Source organism: Drosophila nasuta, chromosome X, assembly GCF_023558535.2.
Source record: "Drosophila nasuta strain 15112-1781.00 chromosome X, ASM2355853v1, whole genome shotgun sequence".
In the NCBI taxonomy this organism is placed as follows: domain Eukaryota; kingdom Metazoa; phylum Arthropoda; class Insecta; order Diptera; family Drosophilidae; genus Drosophila; species Drosophila nasuta.
Genome location: NC_083459.1, coordinates 19,843,440 through 19,862,939, shown reverse-complemented (window position 1 = coordinate 19,862,939; position 19,500 = coordinate 19,843,440). Strand labels below are relative to the sequence as shown.

At 31.0% G+C, this 19,500-nt stretch overlaps 1 protein-coding gene across 2 annotated transcripts in view; it reads right to left on the bottom strand.

The window, feature by feature from the left end:
- Positions 1 to 2,972: 2,972 nt before the first annotated feature.
- LOC132795762 (ras-related protein Ral-a) overlaps positions 2,973 to 19,500 on the bottom strand; it is a 29,124-nt gene continuing 12,596 nt past the window's right edge. The window contains exons 2-6 of one of the 2 annotated variants that reach the window (XM_060806641.1): positions 10,423 to 10,705; positions 10,195 to 10,355; positions 7,820 to 7,994; positions 5,324 to 5,447; positions 2,973 to 3,287 (exon numbers count right to left, since the gene is read on the bottom strand). In XM_060806641.1, coding sequence (XP_060662624.1) covers positions 5,331 to 5,447; positions 7,820 to 7,994; positions 10,195 to 10,355; positions 10,423 to 10,575 — 606 coding nt within the window. In that variant the 5' untranslated portion in view covers positions 10,576 to 10,705 and the 3' untranslated portion in view covers positions 2,973 to 3,287; positions 5,324 to 5,330. The remainder of the gene's footprint in view (positions 3,288 to 5,323; positions 5,448 to 7,819; positions 7,995 to 10,194; positions 10,356 to 10,422; positions 10,706 to 19,500) is intronic. The other variant, XM_060806642.1, reaches the window with a different exon arrangement.

The window sequence follows — 19,500 nt, the reverse complement described above, 5'->3', positions numbered from 1 at the left end:
TTATGAATTAGAAAACTGCTTCTAGCTCGGCCATATCTTGCCGTGTTTTCAAAGGACACATATTGCTAGGATCTCAAGGACCTTCTCTATCGATCTGCATCAAGAAAATATGGGGTCATCTAAGAATCCAACACTTGTGATTTTTTGGTCCGGAGGCCAAAGAAATTATGCGAAAATTAACAATTGCAGGATAACTCGAGAACCACAAGGACGATTGGAATGTCCTTTGGCAGGATAATAGGTCTCATAAATACTCATCGTTTGACATATCGCTTGTCAGGATATGCAAGGACATTCACGAGTTATAGCTAATTTTTTCTATGCAAAAAAGTCCTTTTATTTCTGCTCCTGTAAGGATTTTTGTCCTTGGATTTATGCCAATCGATTTCTATTGATTAGGGTTATGTCTGTGCCAAAGGACATCCCGATCGTCCTTCAAATGACCGAGATACGGCGGAATTTTAAAATTTTTACCAATTTTTCTATGCCCTACCCTTTGAAAATTTTCAAGTAGAATTATTGGAAGGAATCTTAAAATCCTTGAATGCAAATCGATAGTCCTGGCTACTCTGATTACAAAAAGGTATGTCCTTACCTGATCCTTAAGGAATTGGGCGAGTTATGGCGTAAAAACCAAAACTCTGTTGAGTTTTATGCGTTTTCATTGCATACTTTTAGGGGCATCCAGCAAAGCATTTAAACTTAATGAAAATCAGTCATAACTTGGCCATATCCTGCCGTATTTTCAAAGGACACATAATGCTAGGATCTCAAGGATCTGCTCTATCGACCTGCATCAAAAAAAAATGGGGTCATCGAGGAATCCAACACTTGAAATTTTTCAGTTCCAAGGGCTCAAGAAAACCGACCAAAATTGCAAATTCCAGGATAACTCGAAAACTACAATGACGAATGCCATGTCCTTTGGCCAGTTGATAGGCTTCACTAATAGGCATCATTTGACACATTGCTTGCCAGGATACGCAAGGACATTCACGAGTTGTAGCTAATTTTTGGTGTATCGAAGAGTCCTTTTATTTCAGCTCCTGGAAGGATTTTCGTCCTCTTGGAAACCTTATTCAGTTTTTATTGATTAGAGCTATCATTGTGCCAAAGGACAACCCGATTGTCCTTCAAACGGCCGAAATACTGCTGAAAATATGAAATTTAGACAATTTTTCATGCCTCCCCCCTTAAAAAAAATTTGATGATTTTTTTGGTCGGATTTGGGAAATTCTTGAATGCCAATCTATCTTATGAAATCCTTGTATTAAATAAAACACGTTGTTGTAAGATTTCTCATAGTTTTTTGTTTTTTTATTGTTTTGTTTATTTCCAAGCTAAACATAATTTTTAATCCAGTTTTACTCATAATCATTATAATAATAGTTTATCAAAAAAATGCTTTGCTATTGCTGCTAAAAAAATTGTTACTTATTTAGATTCCGATATATGTATGTATGCATATATATATATATAAGTATGGGACAGTGTGAGTGTGTGTAATGTGTTGTTTCTTTCTTTCTTCATCGTGTGTGGGAAGAGGAGTGTCTGTGTTGTGTGTGTGTGTGTGCGAGAGTAGAGCACTAAAAATGTGTATGTGTGTGTTGGCTGCTGTGGTTTGCTCAGTGCCCTTGGCTCTTATCAATATATATGATGTATGTATGTATCTCTCTCTATATATATATATACGCTATATATAGTATAGTGTATGTATATAAATTTATAGCAACATTCGATTCTCGATTTATCATACACAAGAAAGGGTGAAAAGAAAACGAAAATAAATAAATAGGAATAGGAAAAGGAAAAGGAAAAGGAAAAGGAAAAGGAAAAGGAAAAGGAAAGGAAATATTGTCAAATGCGGAGTTCAAAGTTCTTCAGAGTTTCGAAATCAAGGTAAATCAATTGCATAACTTATATATTTAACAATAATTAGATTTAACATTATCATATTAATCATAATAATAATAATAATAGCTTAAACATTAAAATACAGAATGCAGTTTGCAAGAAAAAAAATAGTGTATGCCATAATCTTAATAATTTCTCAATACGATTTTATAAAGTTATTTAAAAAAAAAGATCATAATAATAATAGAAAAAGAAAACGAATTGTTTATGAAAGCAGCTACAAATTATTCAAGTTCTTTTCATATTGATTGATTTTTCTTTTTGTTTTTTGTTGTTGTTTAGTTATTTAGAAAATTACAAAAATTGCATTAGAATTGAGGTGTTCTTCTTCTTCATATTCTTGTTCTTCATTGATTCTAAAAAAAGTCAATTTCGATATTTATGAATTAAAGTTTGGAGTTTGTTAATGATTTGTTGCAGCTGCATTTTACAATTACATATTTTAAACTATATAATTATGTATGTTATGTATTGTATTTGTATTTTTATTTGTATGTATAATATTTATAAAAAGCTTTTCAGTGTGTTGTGTGTAGACTTTACTTTCTTTTTTGTTTTGTTTTTTTTTTTAATTTTTATTATTGTTTAACATTTTGCTATTACTTTATACACGAACAAAATAATAATTATCATAATAATAAAAAAAAATATATAGATATAATAAACAACTGAATCCTTTAAGCAAAATACTGTGGAGCTTCGATAAAGTTTAGTTTAGATTGCACTGTTCGCTTTGGCGAGGCTCCACTTTATTAGCATGTATGTATTATATTTGTATGTATGTGTGTATGCTTGTATTTGTAGCGTAGGAAAAGAAATATCGATAAATTATGAATTAAAAGCTGGCGCTGTGCTTTGCTGTGGTTGTTGTTGTTGTTGTTGTTGTGGTTGTTGTTGCTGTTTGCTATTACCTAAATAATAGTTGCATTTGTTGTTAATATATTTATTTTTTATATATATAGATTTTATGTATATTACATATAATTCATAATTTATTTAATGTTAATCATCGTTGAAATGTTGCAAATAATTTTGATACAAATTTTTGTTGTTGTTGCTTGTTTTTTTTTTTTTTTCGTTTTTCTGATTTGTTTTTATAAATATTAATAACGCTCAATTATTGTTGTTGGTTATGTTGTTGCCATTTTTTACTGCTGCCTTGTTGAACTGCAGTTGTTTGCTTTATTATTGTTGTTGTTGTTGTTGTTGTTCATCTTCCTCTTGTTGTTAATGTTGCAGTTGCAGTTGTTGTTGTTGTCGCTGTTGAATGTTTACAACAATTGGCAGCAAGGAGAAGGCTTTGTCGGCTCTTTCACGTCCATCTGACGTTGTTTTTTGCGTGATGAAATATCCCTGATTAGATCGAAAAATACCTAAACAAGAATAAACAATAGATTAATCATAAATTCCTTCTTTTTTCTTCTCCGTTTCAAATCAAACATTCTTGTTTCGGGTTAAAATTTGTATCTATAGTTACAGAATTTGGAAAAATGGCTAAAAACCGAAAGCAAAAAGTTTCATACACCATAAAAATATACAAAAATTAAAATTGTCTTAAAAATAAAGCAAAAACTAAATTTGTATTAAATGCAAAAATACGAGCGCCAAACCAAAAGTTATTAAATCATAAAGCCAAACAAAATAATGTCAAATAAAGCAAAAAAATTGGTTTTTGTACTTGATTGATAAATGTGCCAAGTTCATACTCAAACTAAATCAAATATACTTGTTTTACTCATGTATGAGTGTTTATGTACAGATGTGTGTGTGTGTGTCTATGTGTGTGTAGTTTTGCATTGGTGTATTTCACTTAGTTCAATCTTGGCATTCCTTTCACCTTCATCTCAAGGGTCGCCGTCCATATTGCTTTTGCAATGTAATTTTATCGATAAAAATATAACTCTTATCGGTCGATATAACAATATTAACGATAATGATAATATTACTATCGATCGATATAATGCTATCGATGATATATCGATCGAGCATATCGATAAATATAATACTATCGAGCATATCGATAAATATAATACTATCGACTATATCGATAAACATAATACTATTGACTATGTCGATAAATATAATACTATCGAGGATATCGATAAATATAATACTATCAACTTTTTCGATAAATATAATTCTATCGATCATATCGTTAAATATTTTATTACTGTCGACAATTGTATAAATATTTTCGATAAATACATTACAACTATCAATCAATATTTTATTACTATCGATAAATATATTACTACTATTTATTAATTCTTTTCGATACCTTTTTAAACTAAAACTGCAATTAAGTGTATTTTCTAAGCAACTCTAGTGTAATTCAATTCTAATTTCAACTGTTGTCAATTGTGCTCTACGTTTTTTAGTGTTTTAAAGTTTTAAAAGCAAAAGCTTGGCAAAGTTTTAAACAACGACAACAAGACTTTTCGTTAGTTTACAATTATCAATTATTGCAAAATACATATTTTGAAATTAAACTGTTTTCGTTGAAATGTCATTAAGTTACTATCGATGAATATATTGGTTAAAATTCATATTTTGAAATTTAATTGTTTTCATGGAAATGCAATAAAGTTACTATCGATGAATATATCGATTAATGCAAAATACGTATTTTAAAATTGAACTGTTTTCATTAAAATGTCATTAAGTTACTATCCAGGAATATATCGATTAAAATTCATATTTTGAAATTGAATTGTTTTCATGGAAATGTCATTATCTGAATTCTTCAAACTTTTTTTAAACGTTGTGTTTTTAACACAAATATGATTAAATTTGTATTTTGAATTTCTGTGAATTTAGATTGAATTTTGACAGTCAAAGTAATATATTATTTTCCTAGTTGAATTTCAATTGGTAAGGAAACATTGAAATTGAAAGACGAGGATTAGTCAAGTACGAAATTACAATTGAATAATGTAGACAACATGCAGAGCTCATTTTGTTTATAGTATAAGAGCTACGTTCAATCAGCAAGAGGTTAGTCTATAAATGTTGTTCATGTTTGTTATTGTGTTGTTACTGTTGTTATTTGTTTTGATTTTGTGATGTTTGTAAAGTTGCGATTCTAATCAAAGGCAAACATCAACAAAAAGAAAGCATTATAATAAATCAAAGGCAAGCGGCACTCAAATCTAAATAAATAAGTTAATAATATAAGAGAAATCAGTGTAAGTAAAGGAAAGGAAAAGAAAGAGGAAATTGTTACAAAAAAAAAAGAACTAAAGTGGATTTTAGTGTAGCAAAAAGCCAAAAGCGAAAGAGGGCAAAGCTAAATACGGGTCACATAAGGTGTAAGTAAGTAAATAGTGTATAGTTTTTTTTATTTTTCAATTATCTTTGATGTTGTAGTAGTTGGTAGTTGGTAGCTTGTAAAATTGTTTTGTTTATGCACCTAATGCCTAAAGTAGGGTACACTTAAGTCTCCGCTTCTTGCATCTATCTTTAGCACGCCCGCTCGTGGCTTTCGAATCTTCGGTTTTTCGTGATCTTATTTCGCGCATCAAATCAAAAAATACCTGCAATTGTGATGGGAATAAAATATACATGTACATACACATACATATACATATATATCGCATACGTATATATATATATTTAGTTGTAAAAATAACGCAAATCATTTTATTTATACGATAGTTATAGAGAGGTGAGTTAGTTAGTTAGAGAGATAGATAGAGAGAGAGAGAGTTGTTACATAGAGAGCTGGCTGTATTTTTATTATTATTATTTTTTTTTGGTGTTGTTTCTGGGTGTATGAAAAAAGAGCGTGTGAAATGCGCTAGCAAAAAACACAATAAGAAATCAAAGAAAATAAATGAAGAATAATTAAACTATATACTTAAAATTATAATTATCAACTTGATTATCAACATTATTGTTGTTGTTGTGGTTGTTCTGCAAGCAGCGTTACGATTACAACATCGATAAAACGATAACGATAACGACAATGGCGATGATACATTCGATTAAGTGCTTTCTAAAAGGTAGATTCATTTATATAGTGCTTTCTAAAAGGTAGATTTCTTGATAGACTTTAACTTGAGCTGCTCTGAAACCTTTAAAAACTATCATTTAGGGAATCATTTTTCCCTCTTGAAGAATTAATCGATATTATTTTTTGTTGTTGTTACCATCATCAAGATTTACTTCTCAATTGTCGCTTAGTTCTAAGTGAAATCAAAGCATTTTGCTCAAATGTTCATGGCATAAACGAACTACAATTGCTTTCATATATAGTTAGATAGATGTGTGTGTGTGTATTTAATGGATGTGTGCTTATTGTTGGGCCAAAACAACAATGGCTATAAACTATTTGGCAAGTGAATTGCAGGTAACAAAACAAAAAAAAAAAAAGTGGCAGACAAACACAAAAAAAAATAGCAATTGATAAGAATGTTGAGTGTGAATCGTAAAGCAATTGAGTACAAAACAAAAAAACGAAAAGTAAATTATGCGAATCTAATGATTTGATATTTCTTGTTAATGTATTTATTGTTGTTTTGTTTGCTGCTTTTAATCAGTGTTCACGGTAATTGCAAAATACAAAAACACACCGAAACATTGACAAGAAACAAAATTTGATGGGAAACAAAAATCGAAGGAAAAACAAAATAGGAAAACTTAAAATCGAAATCAAATCAAGTGACGAAAAAATGAGTGTGCGACAAATTTTTGCATTTCGATTTCTGATTTCTCTGCTCAAAAATCATTGATTAAAGTTTAATAATAATCACAAATAAATGATGATATATTCTTTGGTATTTGCATCTTTTGCACTTTTTTCTTTTTCTTTTTCATTTTTTTTTTTTTTTTTTGCTCGCTTTAGCCAATTGATGAAGAGCCTGCAAATGTTTTCGGTTTAATAAATTATTTATGTCCATGGTGGCATTTCAAAAGTGGGGAGAGAAATAACAACAGACAAGATAGGAAGGGGGGGGAGCAGCGGTGGGAATGAGAGAGAAAGAGCGCGGCGCGAGAGAGAGAGGTGGGATAGAAAGGTGTCCTCTCGTTCGTTAAAGCAGCACAAACTATCGATAGTTACCGTGTATCGATAAATACCACATATCTATAGTATCGATAGTAACATCGATCGTTACCACTGATCGATAGTAGCTTCGATAGCTACCATGTATCGACAGTAACATCAATGATTACCGTGCATCGATAGCAACATCGATAAATACCATATACCTATAGTAACATCGATCGTTACCATTGATCGATAGTAACTTTGATAGATACCATATATCTACAGTAACATCAATAGTTACCATATATCGATAGCAACATCAAAAGCTACGATGTATCGATAGTAACATTTATAGTTACAATCGATCGATAGTACCATCGATAGATATCATATATCGACGGTAACATCAACAGTTATCATCTACCGATAGTAACGTCGATAACTACCATATATCTATAGTACCATCAATATTTGCCATTAATCGATAGCTACCGTTTATCGATAGTAACATTTATAGTTACCATTGATCGATAGTAACATCGATCGGTACCATTGATAGTTACCATATAACTATGGATGATATAATAGATCGTTACAATATATCGACAATAACATCAACAATTACCAGTAATCGATAGTACCATCGATAGATACCATATATCGACGGTTACATCAATTCTTATCATCTACCGATAGTAACGTCGATAATTACCATAATCTATAGTACCATTAATAGTTGCCATTAATCGATAGCAACCATATATCGATAGTATTATCAATAGTTATCATCTACTGATAGAAGCATCATTAGTTACCACCGATCGATCGATAGTAACATCGATAGTCGTGCGCTCTTCGCTTCGCTGACCGCGTAACTATCGCAAGTATTCGATTGCCCCGCAACCATCGCGCACTTACCTTGTCCACGTTCTCGCGTGTCTTGGCCGAGGTCTCCACGTAGGGCACCGACCATTGCTGCGCCCTCAGCTGGCACTCGCTGAGCGGCACCTTGCGCTTGTCATTCAGATCGCATTTGTTGCCCACCAGCAGGAACGGTATGCTCTCATCATTCTTCACCCGCAATATTTGTTCTCTACAATGTTGATAAAAGAGAGAGAGAGAGAGAAAATAAAGAGGGGATAAATAATTGCTCATAAGTAATACTAAAAGTCTAGTGTGTGGCGATAAGCGTCTCATTCTTCGCTTATCACATTCGCTACTCATGACTCACTTTTGGACCTGTCAACAACTCAATATTATGAGAGAACAGCAACAGCAACAACAACAACAACAACAGCAACCACACCCAGTCAACACATTATAATTGACAGCAGTCTATACCCTACTCTACATATAATACCTATAATATCATAATATTCTCCTCCTCCTTCCTGTTTATGCTTATTTCATGCCCGGAATGAGGTCAAAGGGCACGTCAAGTCCCCTCAAATTGTCTGAGGGTGGCTCTCTAGACATTAACAGCTAAAAAGGCCTAATTACATTTAATATCGAAAGTGCTGATAGTCTCGAATTTGTATAAAACATATGTATAAGGGTTCGCTTTTATAGTCTTCTGAAATACCATTTGCATAAAGTGCTTAAAATAAATGTATCTAGCTGATTATCAATGTTCTTAATAGCAAATTTAATGACTAAAGAAGTAAAAAGAAGAACGTAAAAAGTATTTCTAGAAAGTATTAGACTTCATTCTAGGTTTCATACAGCTGACACCTTTCTTTATATATTTTGTTATTTAAAACTCTTTTTAAACTCATATGATTACTCTGGAATATAATATATATACTCAGTTCGTCACATTAATATTTAATTAAAATATTATTCAACTCATTTACTCATTGCTTATAAATATTATCATTATTATTATATATTATATTGAATAAGTTAGTAATCACCACTTCGGAAATTTATTAAACTTCTTTCATAAATTGTCATGGATCTGCATATGTGGTTAGAAATTCTATTGCCTATTAATGCTCTGTTCTAATAAATCCTTTGAAAATATATATTAGATGATCTATGAATTTGGCATAAACAACTGAAGCAATTGACATCTTAGAATAATGAATTTTTTTAAGATATTTAATAAAAGGAGCTACAAAAATTCGTTGTAAGGAACTTCAGCATAATTTGTAACAAGAAGATGCACTCTAAATTTCTAATTAGATTTTGGAGCTATTGAAAACATAGTTTCAAAAATCTGTTCTATAAAGTATGGATAAATAACTAGAGCAATGGAATTTATAGATTTAAAAAATCTTCTGAAGATATCTCTAGTTAAAGATGCTTGATAAATTCATTATAAGAAAGCTAAAGCTTAAAACGTGGACTTCAAGTTATGCTCATATATTAAAAAACATAGTTTGAAAGATGTACTCTAAATTAATTAAAAAGAAATTAAGCTATTGTAAACATAGATAAAAAAAAAATGCATCATAAATTCGTTATAAGGAATTAAAGCTATTGAAAACATAGTTTAACATATTCACCATAAATTGGTTTTGAAAAGCATGAATTAAAAGTGTTCTATAAATTTGTTATAAGAAATTGATGCTATTGAAAACATTGTTTTAAGGATAGACTACAAATTACTTACTACATCTTGAAGATATATAAAACATAGCTAACAAAATGTGCACTATAAATTTATTATAAGAAATTGGAGAAATTGAAAACATAGTTTAAAAAATGCATTATAAATTCGTTATACGAAATCATAGATTAAAAGGCATGCTCTATAAATTCTCTATAAGTAATGACAGCTATTGAAACATAAATAAAAAGATTATTAGCTTAGAGATTATTGGAAACATGAATTAAAAGATGTGCTCTATAAATTCGTCATAAGAAATCGAAGCTTTTAGACAGCGTCTGCTCTAGTAGACACATTTAAAGTGGATATCGAAAGAAAGATATAAAGAATGCAATTGATTGCCACATAAATTGGGGATTATAATCGCCACTCTATTCCATTTTGCAGTTGACAGTTTTCTGTTTGGGGTCTGGCTTTGAGGATTTCATTAGCATACAAGATACGCAATTTATGTTTGTTGTCCGCGTTGCGGTTTCGACTAATTAGTGAGTTGTGTGCAGTGTGTGTGTGATGAACAAGTGGCCACTTTGGTCCCAAAAGGGAAGCTGCAGGTGTCAGAAGCAGCAGCAGACGACGACGACGACGGCACTCGAGCGAAGACTGACTGGCAGCCACTTGACATACTCGACGCACTTGACGCATGATGATGATGATGAGGACGACTCGACGGGGCTCGACTCACCTGAATTCCTGGGTGGCCTGGAAGCTTTCGTCGTCTGTGATTGAGAAGACACAGAGGAAACCTTCGCCGCTGCGAAAATAATTATCTCGTATGGCGGCATAATCCTCCTGGCCGGCTGTGTCTAAAATATCTATTTGTACTTCCTCGCCATCGAGCACAACCTAAGAGAAGAGAAAAACAATTGAAATGACATCTTTTTATGGATTGTAATCTCAAAAGTTTGCTCACCTTTTTCCTATAGCTATCGGCCTTGGTGGGCTCGTAGTCCTCGACGAATTCATCGTACATGAACTGCAATGTGAGCGCCGATTTGCCAACGCCTCCGCTGCCCACCATGATGACCTTGTGCAGCGCCGGGCCGGCTGTTGGTTTCTTGCTCATCTTGGATTCTTGTACGTGGACGTTGATGCGGGCGGGATATTGGGGACTACACACACACACACACACACACGCGGGCACACACACACGCACACTCCTCTTCTTCCGCTCTCTCTCTTTTGTTCAACTGCAACTGTAAAGAGAGAAAAAATGAGTTAAATAAATAAAAGGGTTGAAACACTTTTTTGGCAGCAGCTATTTTCGATTGGCAGGCGACAAGTTTTATTGTTGTTGCTGTTGTTGTTTGCCATTATTCCCCCGACTCGCTTAAGTCATTCAACCGTTCAACAATTGAACCATATAAAGCTAAGGCCTCCCCCCCCCCCTCACGATCCCCATTCCCATTCACAGTCACATATTCATATTGTGAATGCGGGCTATTGACTTGGCCCGTTGCGTGGTGCGTTTCTTTCCTTTCGTCTCGTTTCGTTTCATAACCAGCAACACCATATGCGACCCATAGTAAGTACACACAGCACAGTGACACTTGCCTATGACAAACACTCACACACATAATTGACACCACTAACAAGTCTATGCTAAAAGTGGAAAATGTAATAATGATCATTTGTATTCAACAAATTGTAAAACAAATGTTAACTGTTAAATTGTATTTTCTGAATAATGTTTACTCTTCTTTTGTACAAAAATATACCAAATATATGGTATATCTGAATAGTATATACCATAAAGTACAAAATATATTAACTGCTAATTTGTTTTTCGTGAATTATGTTTACTCTTCGTTTCGTACAAAAATATACCAAATATATGGTATATCTGAATAGTACATTTGAAATATACCATAAAGTACAAAATATATCATATTCTCAACTAAAGCACCTAAGACCCGATTGTAATAACCGTTTTTGTCATACAAAAGTATTTATTACATAATTTCTGCAATTTTCAATAATTTTAAATACTATTAATATATTAGTACTTGTATAGTATGTGCCATAAATGCTTCTTCTGTCTCTTACATACATTTCCAGCCGGCTTAAACTTATAAACAAGAAAGAAGGTTAAATAATTCACACAAATATACCAAAGCCTATAATTGGTATATTAATTTGTGAAATGATTGCGAAAATTCAATTTCGACTTAAGTTTCTGTCTTTAAAATGCAAATCCTAAAATTTTTATGAACTCTTAATCCCAGAATAAAAGTATCTTGGCATCTGATTAACTGAGTCATCAAGAATTCTTTTCATTGCATCATTAAATTCAAATTTAATACAAATTTCACAATTTCTAAATCTAAAACAAAAGAAACCATTTGCAAACCGCGAATAATTCTTGAACTGTTTGTTTAAAAAATGTAATCGGCGCACTCATTATTTTACTGAGAAATGCACTCAGTTAATCTTCGCTTATCAACTACGTCAATCAACTGCGTCAATTTGTCAGCACTATCTAAAATTAGTTGATTCACAACTTTGCATCTGCCATGGTCACTTTTATTAGACATTTGATTTGATTATGTGACTTAACTGACAGCTTAATAAGAAGAATTGCACTTTTGAGATCTATTTCAGAGTTGTGTTCGAACTTTCTTATAACAATAGAAACTTTATAACTTTAATATAAGTATAATGAAAAAACATAAACTGAAACTCACAATGACACAATTTTAATAACAAATTAAAGGTTATTCTTATACATTTGGTTTAGCACTATATTTTGAGTTTAAATTGATTTTAGGAACTGTTTCTGTTTCAAGATAAAATATTTTATTTTTATTTTATTGGTTGCCTCTGAATTGCTCATTTTTGCAATTATTTTTTCAACAAAAAAGTAATATAATAATAAATCATTCTTAGCTCTAATTAAAGTGCTAATCAATAACTATAAGATTCATTTTTACTGAAAATAAAAAATGTTTCGGTATTTCTTTTTTCACTTCAGATAATGGCAACATTTTTGGCATATACTATATTTTTAATCAAAAAAACATCAGCATGTCTCTTTTACTTTGAGAACTTTTAATCTTGTATCATAAATAACTTCAACTTTTACTGTTCCATAATAAAGAATGGGAATAGCTAAGAAACTCGATTTGTATTCTCCACAAAATACTTTCAATCTAGTTTCATATTCTTCTTGATTTACAATCTCTTTAATTTATGCAGATCATTTATAAATTAATGATTGTAAATCAAGAATAATATAAAACTAGATTGAAAGTATTTTGAGGCGAAGAAGAATAGAGTTTGTTATGGAGCAGTAAAAGTTGTTTATTAATAAATGATCTGCATAAATTTCTCTCTCTCTCTTTCACTTTCGCTCTCCAATTGTCAAATGTTCTACATACACGACTTTTTATTGTTGTTCGTTTTATTTTGTTGTGTAAATTGTGTTCGTCATAGAGTGTTTGCATTGTGAATGTGCTTGATGATTGTGAGTGTGATTGTGAGTACTACGACTACTTGTTGGCATTACTCATTTGGCTTATGGTATAACAAAACAGTTAACTGACGGCAACTACTGTTTTTTTTTTTGTATTGCTGCATAAAAAGCTTGGCTTGTTTTCTGCTTTGGCCACTTTGCGCGCAAATCGACAAATGAAGCATAAAAAAAAAGGTTGAATGAACTTTTACACACACACACACATAACAAAGCGGGTACAACGAAGAAGAAGAAGAAGAGGGAAAACTCAAAGAGTAAAATACGGGTAGCATAATGCAGAGCTGGCCAAAATGAAGCCGCCACGCCATTCGCAATTAGCCTTTTGTGACCGTCCCGTCCACCATCGATTGCAATAAATTAAGGCGTGAAATTACATATAAACATACATATATATTTTCTATCTATGTCTGTGTATATGTATTTGTTGGCCACGTGGTCATTTGGATGGCTGCCAAAGCGCGCAATAGCTCAACAAATTATCAAATGTATATGCATTCATTCATTCATTCACTCATTCATCATCAGCCAGAGACGCGGCATAAAATTAAATTTTTCATTCGATACGCATAATGCATAATGCGATTAAAAGCCTGAGCGACAATAAACAAGAGTTCAAGTTACAAACACGTCAAATTGTCATCAATTTCAGTTTAATAAAGGCAATGAAATCATAATTTCAAATCTTCGAACATATTTTTAAGGGTAAAGTAAGTTAAATATGTTAATATTAAAGTCAAAGAACGAAATTTTTTGCAACAAATTTAATATATTTCTGATTAAAAGCATTTCGTGCGAATATCGATAGTAGGCGCAATCGATAGTCGACGATAGTAATTCTATGAAATCGTAATTTCAAATCATCGAACATATTTTTAAAATATGTTAATATTAAAGTCAAAAAACGAAATGTTTTGCAACACATTAAATATATTTCTGCCTAAATACATTTCCTGCGAATATCGATAGTAAGCGCAATCGATAGTCGACGATAGTAATCTCTAAACTATCGATCAATGTAATAAACAAGAGTTCGAGTTACAAACACGTCAAATTGTCTTTAATTTCAGTTTAATAATTTTATGAAATCATAATTTCAATTCATCGAACATATTTTTAAAATATGTTAATATTAAAGTCAACAAACGAAATGTTTTGCAACAAATTCAATATATTTCAGCCTAAATACATTTCCTGCGAATATCGATAGTAGTCGCAATCGATAGTCGAAGATAGTAATCTCTAAACTATCCATCAATGTAAAAAAAACAAAAGTTCGAGTTACAAAGACGTAAAATCGTCTTCAATTTCAATTTTAATCAATCGAAAATAAATATATTGAAATATAATAAATACTATGAAATCATACAAATAGAAGATATTTCTAAAGCCAAAATAAATGAAGTATATATTAATGTCAAAGAACGATATGCTTTATAACAAATTAAATACATTTATTTAATATGTTCTACCTATCAAAATTTAGTGCAACTAAATTATTTTCAATCTTGATTATTTCTTTAGTGGACACTTCTAAATGAAAAATGAAATTATATTGAATAAAGTCAAATTTTGAAACGTTTTACAACAATATAAATGCATTTACTTAAAACTTTTCTTAAAAAATAAGTGAGTTAGAGTCGGAGAACTATAGAAAGTCGGAACCATCGATAGTAATTTACAAAACATCGTTAGTGTCATCGATAGTTTTATTACAAATAATTATGTCACGAATAAATGAAATTTTGCTATAGATCGAAATGAAGTTTTGCAACAAAATAAATGCATTCAATTAATGGATGTCTTTCCAAACACATTTCATTCACCTTCAAATATACGCATTAGAAGTGGAAAACTATCGATAGTCAGCACTATCGATAGACGATAATAGCCACTGCTAATACATAATTAATACAATTGATTGTGCTGTACTATCGGCACTACTATCGATAGTTTACACTTTAAAAATACCAATAATTGAGGCAACGATTGAATCATCTGTAAGCTCGTTAAAGCAATTTGATATAGCTCAAAGTTTAGCTTTAAAAAAACATATAATTAATAAATGCTTTCACCCCTTTGAAAATATAATTACGCCAACGTTTGAATCATTGTTGTTATCAGACAGAATTGTATGAATAATATGTCAGTAAACAAGCCTCAATTGTTAAGCAGGGAATTTGTCAAAAATGGCAACGGAAACGCGAAAACAGTTTCTGAGTTGATTCGAAGCTGATTCATAGCGCCCAAAGTGCTCGAATGTAATAATCAGCAACAATTGCAACTTATTTGAAATGATACTATTGCGCAGAGTGTTTAACCAACAAACGACTTCGACTTATTTTTTTAAAAGCAAAAGAGCAAAAAAAAAAAACTTAACCGCATTGCAAACATGAGAATTATTGGTAACCGCAACTGACCCAGAAATATTATGAGTGCAGTGTAACGCAAAGTGAACTTGAATTGTTTTTGTTGTAGTTGTTGTTGTTGCCACATAAGATGAGTATCGTTTTGGTTTCGTTATTGTTGTTTCTGTTTCCCAATGGCGACGCGCCCGGGAATTGAAAACGAAAAACAGCAGCTGTCAAATAAAATAACGTGCGCAACAAGTACAAAAAGCAACAGCAACAGCAACAGCAACAAGAACACCAACAGCAAACACAACTCGTTGAGTGCCACGCGGCGTATGAGTAATCGCGGCAAACGAGCGCGTCAATCAATAGACTCGAAACAAACACAAAACAAAAGAAAATCACAAACACACACACGAACAAAAACTCCCACGCCCAACTGAGCCAACTCTCAATTGAATTAACAGTCACGCCAACAGCAACAACAACAACAACAAGAGCAGCAAGTCGTTAAAACTAACAACAACTTCATCGAGCAGAAGTTTAAATACTCTAAAACAAAGAAAACGCTAAAAGTTTAGTCAAATTTTGAATGCTCTCCTATGATTTAAAAACAAAAGTTTTAGCTATAAAATTTTAAAGAAAAGAAAGAAGTTGAATGTTTTCAGAAGTTTTAAATAACAAATTTAAAAGAGAATTAGAATTAAAATTTAAAACTTTTACACAAAATGGAAGAAACAAAAGTTAACTGGCAAATTTAAACGAAATGTTTTTAATATTTGTAGCAAGAAATAAACGATTGCAGTTAAACATAAAACAAAGGCAGAGAAATGTATTTATTTAATTTTAGTTACGAGTTTTACGATCGCAGTTCGATCTTTGAACAAGAAAGAATAAATTAAATGTAGAAGATCGAATATTTAAGCGAAAATTTAGCTTAGCAATTTATATGGATATATTTCACATAAAAAGAAAGTAGAAAGAAATTTCAATTCATTTCATGATTGTATAAGTTTAAAGCGATTGAAGTCAAAAGTTAACAAAACTCTGCGATTTCTATATATTTTAAGCTAAACCATTTAAACTTGGTAGAAGTTAACGATCGATGGTAAAAGTATTTTTAAATCGACCACAAAACTAAGCAATTTATAGATTCCATGATGGTTAAAAAGATCTGTAAACCATCTAGATATTATAAAATCCAATTGCTTTTAATTTCCACACTTTTAGCTAATCAAACAGACGCAGGAAGTTGTTTAGAACTTTTTGTTTTGCACTAAAAATATAGCAATCAAATTAAAGTTATCATTAAGCAATTAAGATTAGAACACGTTTTGTATCAATTATTGAAAAGTTAATCTCAGCATTCAATATTGATATAAACAACCTGTGTGTTATGCAATCCAAGCGAAGCGAGGCGCACAACACAAAGTTACAGATACAATTGGAAAACATAGTTATGATGGCAGTTATCACTTCATTTACAAGTGATTGATATGATTGCATGCGACTGTCTATTATCTCTCTCTCTCGCTCTCTCTCGCTCTGTATAGAGGTATATAAATAGCAAGGAGAACACGAATAACAACAATAAACTACAGCAAAAAGGCAATATTTTTAGCCAAGATTGCACGTTACTCATACGCAGCGTGAAACGACAGGAAAATTAATTGAAAAGTTGCAGCTAAATTCAAAGCGCCGGCACACTCATTGACTCACACCCATCCCACACACATACACACACACACATATATACATAGATCAGACACACACACACATTCACTCGCTTCAAATGCAATTACGAACTAATGAAATCAATTTTTGATTATCTTGCCTTCGCACAACGATATTTTATTTATTTCTTTTTGATTTTCTTGTGCATTTTGTTTTTATTTTTTGTTTCTGTCTGCCCACGATTTATACTAAAAGCATTAATAGGAGCTAAGTGAATTATATTAAGTAGATATTTGCGACTTTATTTCTTTAATTTTTGTTTCTTTTGCTATATCACATATTTATATTATATTTTCTCTGTTTTGTATATTATAATGTAATAATAATATATTTTCTTTTTGCTTCAGATTCTTATGCATTTGACATTAGCTCCGAAATTTGTATTTGTTTTTTGCTGCTGATGCTTTTTTATTGATTTCTACGAATTTTGAATGTTTATTGTTATATTTTGTACCCTCGAAATATGCAGAACAAGAGGGTATATAAAGTGTAAAGAACTGAATTTAATACCAAATTAAATTTGCTATAATTTCAATTCAAAATGTAGAAATTTTCATTAGAAATAAGAAGAGCGTAACTTTGTTACAGGGTATTCTATAGTCTAAAATCTGAATTGAACTTTTAGTTTACTAAAACTAAGTAACCAATTTAATACCAAATTAAATTTGATTAATTTTCGTTTTGAAATCGAAAACTAAAATAATCTCTTGTATTTTTGACGAACGAATTTCTGAATTAACTAAACTTTTTAGCTTGAAAATTTACTAATATAAAATTCAATATGTTTCACTTTCATTAGAAATCTTTTAATTTTGGAAAATGAAAAAATGAAAAATGTAAAAATCGGAAAAATTTTGGAAAATGAAAAAATGTAAAAATCGGAAAAATTTTGGAAAATGAAAAAATGTAAAAATCGGAAAAATTTTGGAAAATGAAAAATGTAAAAATCGGGAAAATTTTGGAAAATGAAAAAATGTAAAAATCTGAAAAATTTTAATTTAATTAAATTTAATTTTTAATTTTAATTTTTTAATTTTTTTTATAAGACTGCATTTGAATTACAGGGTATTATGTAGTCAAAACCCAGCAATATTCTCGTGCATTTCTTCTGACGCACGAATTTCATTAACTGAACTTTTTAGCTTGAACATTTTCTAAAAAAAAATTTCAGTTGTACTTTTTTCGTTTGCTTTTCTTTCTTTTTTTCTTACGTGTGTGTGTGTGTGTGTGTGTGGGCCAAGGCTAAGCTTTCAAATTGCCATTTGTAATGCAATGCAAGCAATTATTTTAAAGCAAAGAAAAATAGGGAAAATGTTAAGAAAAATATAGAAAAAATAACAAAATTTGTATGAAAAATATAGAAAATAAATAACAAAAATTGTAAGAAAAATATACAAAAGAAAAGTAAGAAAAATATACATAAAACAAAAGCAAAAATATTAAGACAATTATATAAAATAAAAAGTTAACAAAGCAACAAAAAATTGCTAAGATAAAAATATAAAATATAAATATAAATATAAATAAAGAAATATATAAAAAATATTGAAGAAAAGTGACTGAAGCAAAGAAAAACAATTGTAATTTCTGGTCAATTAACCAAAGTTTACAAGCTTTGGAAATTTGACTTTATTTCAGCTCGAAACTGAAACTGAACTTTATTAGAAAATTATAAAGTTACGCTGATGATGATTTGGCACATGGCCAAACTAAATAAAGTTGCAATTCATGGTCAGCGCATAGCAATATTATTATAATTTTTTTTTTTCGTAGATTTTAACGAGGCATTTTCCCAGCTTTATGCCATTTTAATAAGCATAATAAATAATTTCATGTGGCTTACACACATTTTTACGACACACACACACACACAAACGCATATTATTTTTAATGTTTTCACCCAAAATCATCAACAAAAAAAAAATGATGCGTTGATCTCAAGAACGATCGAAATACCACGTTGCAAATTTGTTTGTGAAGATTAAAAGTATAACACTGAAAGAAAAATACAGCAACAAAAAGAACAAACAAATGATATATACAAAAAACAAAATTCAGAGGTAATTTCTAAACAAAAGAAAAATCATTTTTTTCCCCCCCTTCACCCTTTCCACCAACATTTTGTCTGTTTGCGTTCGCTTTTCATCGAGCGAGAATAGAAGAAAAGAAAAGAACTGAGGGCAGAACTCTATTTTTGCCATTTGTTTGTTTGCGGAAATTCATTTTTACCGTACGCAGGAAAAACTGAGATGACGTCATGGTGGCATGCTGACAGACAGACAGACAGACAGACAGACAGACAGACAGACAGACAGACAAACAGAGAAACAGACAGCGAAGCTAGTCTAAGCTAATATCATTCGCAATCCGAAATAGTTGCGAGTACTTCGATGCTATTAACGAACACACGAGCATCAATTTAACAATCGAAATTCCT